Source organism: Zeus faber (genome assembly GCF_960531495.2).
Source record: "Zeus faber genome assembly, chromosome: 17".
Classification (NCBI taxonomy): Eukaryota; Metazoa; Chordata; class Actinopteri; order Zeiformes; family Zeidae; genus Zeus; species Zeus faber.
In genome coordinates, this window is record NC_137204.1 from 11,908,640 (window position 1) to 11,916,302 (window position 7,663).

Consider the following 7,663-nt stretch of genomic DNA (forward strand, 5'->3'; position numbering starts at 1 on the left):
TCCTTTAGGGTCGTCATTTCCCCACGCGCCACGACAATGTGTTGCATTGCCTCTGTTCGAGGGGGGGGGGGGGGGGGTGAATCGGTCAGCCCGCAGTCGCTACGTGCTTCGTTCAACAAATGTTGTGCCCGCGGGAGAAAACGCACGTTAGGATGACGTAAAAACGTGAAATCCTGATGTAAAAAGGCCGATCCTTTGCGCTTGTCCCAGTAGGAGGACGGAGTTTTCCAAGTTCCGATGCCGATGGAATGCAGCATTGGTGTCACCGTCGTCGTGAGCGTCTCTATTTGATGAACTTTTTACTTTTATTTATTTAGTGAGTTATTTAGTTATTTTTACATTGCTTTTTGGTTGATTCGATTACTGTTTTTATGGTTATGTTTTTTTTTTTACAATGGACTATCTTTTCGCTGCTGATTGTATAATTTTGTTAAATAAAAAAAGGATATAGCGTGTGAATAAATGACACGAAAGTAGTCCACATCAATAAATAGATTTTTTTTATTTATTTTGTATTTTGGTGGAGTTCAATGGTTGGACAGTTATATGTAGAAACTAAAATTGGTCATCAATGGGTTAATTGTATATTCGAAATGAAAATACATTTTCCCGGAATTTCGGGGGATCAATAAAATACTATCGTACCTTATTTACCGAAATAAATCGTGTGTGTGTTTATTGTTTATTTTTTTAGGTGTATTGTATTTTTTTTCTATATTTGTTGGATATCCTAAGGTTATTGTGTATTTCCAAATTACCGTTAATTGTTTATTTTTTATTGTGTATTGTTCATTTTTAAGTTTATTCTTCTATCTTATGGTAAATATTAAGATGTATTGTTTATTTCTAATTCTTCTGCTTGTTGAATATTGCCTTTTGTTATTTTTATTATTCAAATGATTGCCTATTTTACTATGTGAGCTGCGACACTAGAATTTAAAGAGTCTCTCTAAAAAGGACAGTATCTTGAATACATGTAATCGCCAACCAGATGGGTCTCAGTAATGATGTCAGCAAAGCGAGGTGACATTCGAGATCTGCAAACGGTCATGATTAAATAAAAGGACAGTGGTTGCTGAATGAAATGGTCCACTTTTTGATTAAAAAAAATAAATAAATTAGAAGACAAGACACCTCGTCACCTCCTTGAGCTTCATACAGCTCTATAGTTCCCTTCGTCAATATTTAGTGGGTTGTCCATAAAAATAGGCCTAGGCCAAAAACCTTTTTTTTCTCATGGGGACAGTATATTAACTTGTCCTCATATCGCCCTCGTTTGCCAGAGAGCAAATGGAGTATTATTCTGACACTTGGTGCAGTCTCTATAGATTAGTAAAGATATGATCAAGTCAGCCAGATGACTACCAGAAAATCCTTGGATTTCAAAATGGATAGAGAAATTATCTTCCAAACATCAACTCTATTCTGGCAACCCTCTTAGTATTTTTCATTTCATATGTTCTTATATTAGTTCTGTTCATTTGTAGGGTGAAGTAACAATTGTAATCAATAACAGGTGACAGGATATTGCTTTTTCTATTCATTTCATACCATTTGCATATCCTTTCTCAATTGAGACAACGAGCTGTTAACTTTTGGGATACTCCAGAAACAGAAACCATATGAATTTAAGGACGGCTGAGGCTATTGCTTCAGCAGCCCCAATTCGATCCTGCGGAAAGTCACAACTGTTAATTCGAAGAAAAAAAAACCCCACCACAAATCCAACATGTTTATTTTCCTAAACATTTTTTATCTAGATTTAAGTTTTCCTTTTATGAAAAGTTGTATATTGTTTTTAACAAAAGTGTCAGCTAAATTACATAATATAATACATGACAGTGTGAAAATGGGCAAATATTGAACATGAACAACTCAACCCAATTTGTTTTGGATCAAATATGAACCAGACTAAACAAAACTGTCATAAGGAAAAAATGTCATCTTGCATCAAAATAGTGGCCAAGTGTAATAATGGCCTGAAAATACAATACATACATAATCAATATTCTCCTTAATTGATTATATTAGTCACAAATATCTGACTCCTTAAAATGTTCAATACTTTCAATGTCAATATTGAATACTTTCAATATGTCAATAAGTGACACTTGTGAACGTGCATGGTGTAACTGGTGTTAATAACATAAATTAACTCTTGTGTTGCAAAATCAAAATTGCAAGGCTGTGCTAACTTGTCCAATTTATCAGTTTCAGACAGAATACCAGCTTGGTGCTAGACAGAGCAAATTTCGTCCTGAAAGGTTTGACGGATTTTTTGAGATTCTGCAATTTATGAGTCACCGTTTAAAAAGTTGTTAGATTTGACTTTTTTCCTTATTTGATTCAGTTCATGCGCAGTGAATGAGAGTCAGAAGAGTCGTTGTGAATGGAATTCTTACAGGAATCAATTCATTCTGTAAAAGAAAATTATTTTGGTGGAATACAAACCGCAAATCAGTCACATGCAATACAAAATTCTAAAAACTAAATTCTAAAATAAATGTAGAATAAACTAGAAATGTCACATTTCCTCTTGTGGTAGCCCCATACTTGATGTGGCATCTTCTAATAATGATGATAATTGGAAAAAAAACAAAAAACATTGATAGACTTCAGTCTTGTGGCAATACTGTTGTGGCAGTATATCCTTCCACACACCACCCCAAGTAGCGTTTCAGGGACCTCCAGCACAGAAACACAGAAGACGGGGGGGTTGTAAACACCAGTTTATTGTAGAGAGAAGGCTAGGTGGAATTAGGTCAGGTGCAGATAGACATGTGTCATGACAGGGCTCCTATCCTGAGTGTGTGTGGAGCTGGGGGTTTTGACCTGTTGCTCGTTAGACCAACCAACGTGCAACGGGTATGCAGCCACCCTGATCCCAATCACCTAGAACCAGGTCAGATGTGGCTGCTCAAACCAGACCATCCCCACACCACAACAGTCTTTCAAGTAGAGATTGAGGTTTTGTTCAACTTTCCTGTCATGCTTTCATTGTATCTTAGGTTTGTTTACACACTCAGTAGTAGGGGCCGACATTTCCGTACGCTGTGTAACTTGGCCAATCGGGGAAGATTCCATGAGAACATGTTGGGCTTCCGTAGCGGTCAAAATGAATTCCCAAACCAGAGGAAATTCCGCCCTGGTTATAGAGGTCCCGCTCACTTCTCAACGAAGACCAGGTAATCTTATAGTTCTTACCCTGGTTGCTGTCCCAATATAAACAGTCGGCAACTTGGTAACGGACAGCAAATTCGACGTGCTCGTGCGGCTTTATTTGACCTGGCAGTAGAACGTCAAAAGAGAAGGCGTCATGTTCCGAGTCCGGGTAGGTCTTCTTCACGTACGAGCAGTTCACATCTACGTGGCTTTTCCACGCGTCAAAGGTGACACGCACTGTCACAGATTTTTCGTATGACAGGTTCTTTACTTTCACAATGCCCGCTAGTACATTGTCCTTCAGCATGCAATGCTCCAGGCAGACACGGTCATCCTCTAACCGCTGACAAAACCGCAGATAGTCAGCGGACGGCTGGGTGAAGTCCAGCACCAGCTTGTCCTCCGCCGCCGTCAACTTGAGGGCGGAGTCAAGCATTTCTCGGACGTTGAGTGGGATCTCAATGGGATCGTTGGCCTCAGAGAAGATCTTCACCTTGGTCAGTGACAGGCCCTTGTGGTCGGCGAAAGACACCTGCTTTGGGGCCTTTCGGGTGCGGTGATTCGGCGACGCTCTGTCCGCCGAGGTGGTCTGATCGAGGCTGTTCATACGTTCGAATCTGAGGCAAGGGTTTAGTCGTGGCTCGGAGGCCTTCCTGTACCCAAGTTCCTCTTGGGACAGGAAGAGGGGTAAAGCCAGATCGATGGGCATCTTGAGCACACTGCGAAGATTAAAAAATAAACAGAGCGGTTAAAAGATATACAGCAACATAGGTCAACTCCGGATCAAAGCGTCATTCATAAAAATAAATAACCCTGTGGTGTTGTCAGAGGAATCACGAGCAACAGGTAAATAACCCATCCCCACACACGTACGGGAAGAGCCTCTGTCATCACAGGTTTGTATCTGCTCCCGGCTTGTTACATCTTGCCACTCTCTACAATAAATTAGGTGTGTTTGCAACATCTCGTCCTGTGGCTCTGGGTTGGAAGGCCCTGAAAATGCCACTCGGGTGGTGTGTGGCAGGTGAAACTGCAACAGTGGCACCTGAATGGGGACTCTCCGGCACGGGGAAGGGGCACAGAAGAGCCGTTCGAAGACGCTCTGGAGCCACCAGCAAGTCAACGGGCGGCCACAGCACCAGCCCACTCCCGACTGGCAGCAGCCGCTACCAGGATGTCCAGCGGAGAACCAGGGGAGAAGCAGCCGCAGCAGCCACCACTGGTAAATGCCTGCAGCTAGCTGACAGCACAGCAGCCCAAGGCTCAACGCTCCGGAAGGGAGGAGAGGGTAGTCTATTACGTTGCCCATGGACCGTGCTATTCCGGGGTTCCAGGTCTCCTGGAAAGGGGACTGTTTTTGTTGGACAATGTATGGGAACCCTGTGTCAGAGTCTGGTCATTTTAGTGTTTTTTATTTTGTTAGGGTTGGTAACCCGATAGAGTTCTGCTTGGTGGGTGGGGGGGTTGTTTGGTGTTGGGGGTATGTGGTGTGGGGTTGGTGTAGTTTGAGCAGCCACACCTGTCTTGCGTCGAGGTAACTGGGCCCAGGATCAGGGTGGCGTTATACCTGTTGGTGGATAGACCAACCACGATAAACAGGAAAATCACCCATCCCCACACACGCGCAGAAGGAGCCTCTGTCATGACAAGTTTCGATCTGCTCCCGGCTTGCTCCTCCCTACAATAAACTGGTGTGTATGCTCCCGGCTTGTTATTACAAAATGCCACTCTGGAGGCGTGTGGCAGGTGGAGGTGCCACAGTGGCACCTGGGCAGGGACTCTCCGGCCCAGGGAATGGACACAGAAGGGCGGTCCGTGTCAGTCAGTGGGCGGCTACAGCACCAGCCTTCTCCCAACTGGCAGCAACAGCACCCAGGATGTCCAGCGGAGGACTGGGGGAGAAGCAGCTGCAGCAACCACCATGTGTAACCGCTTACCGTTACTAGTATCTATTATTTTTTCACTAGACAAAAAGTAGTACTAGTACTTATTTATTAGATACCAGTAACTATTCCAATTATTACTATTAACAATTGCAATGTTACTCGTAACAATTTGGACAATTCTGTCATTGAATCCTATGGGGCTGTTTGAGGTATCAAATATTTGCGTTTGAAAAAATTACAATTAAAAACTGGATTTGTATTTATATAAAATAAACCTTTTTTTATTTTTATTTGAATGGGGACTTTGTAAAGGAATGCAGGAGCACTCATCTACATTAAAAAAAAGGTTGAATAGGCACTTTATGAAGTAGTATAGGCGCTGTCACCAGGACACTATATATGCAAGAAATTGTAATAAGTATATTTCAGAGCAAGAGTACTACAACATGTCACTACCACGTCTGAGTACTTCTTCAGCCACTGCTGAAATGATGTCCCTGGTTTTAAAAGACAAGATCAGCATTTAAAACAACAATTACAACTAATTCATCTCGCACTTACCTTGAACAATTGGTTTGAAACATTTCAGCGATCTTTTGGGACGTTTTCGATTGAGATGAAGTTTGAAAACCAGGTTTCCCCACTTCCCCAACCTGAGGAGAAGGAGAGCCGCTCGTTCGAAGCTCACCCCTGGTTCACGTGAACGGCGGCCCCGTGGCCAATCACGGCGAAGCCCGTGGGAACGGTCGATTTAACCCTTTTCATCCCCAGGCGAATTTTGAATTAAGGAGCGGTGGAAGAAGCACTGCGCCCGTTCACTCAAAGCACAAATGACACACAATGTCTCACACCTCCTTCCAGTGCGCCATTCTCCACTTGTGATGCGGAAGTGCTCATTGTAGGCGCTATTGGGTGGTGGACAGGGGTCGGCATGGGCCCTGTGACCGGTCTGCGGCTACAAAGCCCCGTACGCAGCGGGCTGCGACGCGCTGTGTGTTCTGACACATTTCCATCCTAGCGGCGTCAACTTTGTAAGGTTTTTGTGCTGCAGTAGCTCTTCTGTAAAAGCGGACAAAACGCACTCCCCACCTGCAGCAATGAGCCTTGGGCGCCCGTGACCCTGTCGCCGGTTCACCGGTTGTCCTTTCATTGAACCACTTTCAGTAGGTGCTCACCACTGCATAACTTCAAGTACTGACTGTTCTCTTGCTGCCTAATTTATCCCGCCCCTTGACAGGTGCCATTGGAACAAGATGAGCAATGTTATTCACTTCACCTGTCTGTGGTTTTAATATTGCGGCTGATCGGTGTATATTTATATATATATGAGAATGAATGAATGAATGAAGTGAATGAAAAAGAGATATGTGAAAAATGGATTTAAGTACTTTCCACCACTGATTCTGAATATACATGTAACCATGTTTAATTATTAGATTTGTGGTAAAGGAGCACGTCTGCAAGTGAACAAAATGAACCAAATGAACAAAAATTCTTATAGTTTACAAAAAGTGCTCAACCATGAGTCTCGACCCCTTGGCTTGGTTAGGTGTGCCAAGCTTTATTGCCTCTGATGCCAGGTTGAACCGTGAATGGCAACCTGAACCTGGCATATGAATTATCTTTTTCTATAGGCATATGCCTATAGAAAAAGATAGTACACATTAATAATTGAATACCTCATGTACGTATGTAATTTACTATCGTGGTTTAAATAAACCACACTTTCACCCCGTTTTAGTTATTCAGATTTGGAAAACAGTCTTGAATATAGATACCTACAATTTATAACATAATATAATATTTTACATACACATACAATATATACTGTATAGTGTCAAGTTTTTTCCCTTAATATAATGTATTGGAGAACGTTTAAGGGCAAAATTTACCTTTTTCCCCTAAATTGTCAAATAGTTCCAACTGGACAGATCTATCATCTGGCAACAGTGAACATAGGCCAACGGTTCAGAAGATCAGAGCTATAAATAAAATGTAATTGACATAATTGCAGATATAGGTTGAAACACAACATTGTGCATTGTTTTTATATCCAACTTGTTTGTGGCTTTATGATTAGATAGTGAAAATGCAGGGACTCCAATTTCCATGATAAAAAAACACTCAAATATGACGTACTATAAAATTCGGAATAAGAATCAGCAGCAGTACTGACGTTATATAATTATCACCGCAAAGAGAGGCTACACTTTCAATTTGTTGCAACCACTGGAAAGGGGGTTTGCATCATCAGTCAGTTGTGTAAATCTTTTTTTTTTTTCTCTGCTCCACATATAGGGAATCCAGAAATATTATTTAAGACCAAAGTCCAAACCGACATCTAAAATAAATAGACAATGATCAAGGGTTTTGGGTCTAAAGTTCAACATAGGCATAGCAGAACTTCCAATTCTTACATTTGATCTATTGCTAATATCTTAATTTGGGGTTTGTCTTTTCTGCCATGTGAGATAGGATATAGTGACATTTATTTGTGGTGAGTCAAGTGTTTTAAAGTTAAATGTGTGTGATATGTGCAGAATTTGCAAAGTGCATTCTCAAAGGATTGATTGACAGAGTTTTTAATTTTGCTATAGGAAATACAATGCAATTTA

General features: G+C 41.7%; 1 protein-coding gene across 1 annotated transcript; it reads right to left on the reverse strand.

Moving 5' to 3' along the window:
- Positions 1-2,993: 2,993 nt before the first annotated feature.
- ppp1r3b (protein phosphatase 1, regulatory subunit 3B) lies at positions 2,994-5,676 on the reverse strand. Its single transcript, XM_080017844.1, has 2 exons — positions 5,610-5,676; positions 2,994-3,881 (listed from the first exon to the last, which is right to left on the reverse strand). Exons 1-2 carry the CDS (start codon positions 5,630-5,632, stop codon positions 3,023-3,025), a joined length of 882 nt encoding a protein of 293 aa, XP_079873970.1. The 5' UTR covers positions 5,633-5,676; the 3' UTR covers positions 2,994-3,022.
- Between the last annotated feature and the right edge of the window lie 1,987 nt (positions 5,677-7,663).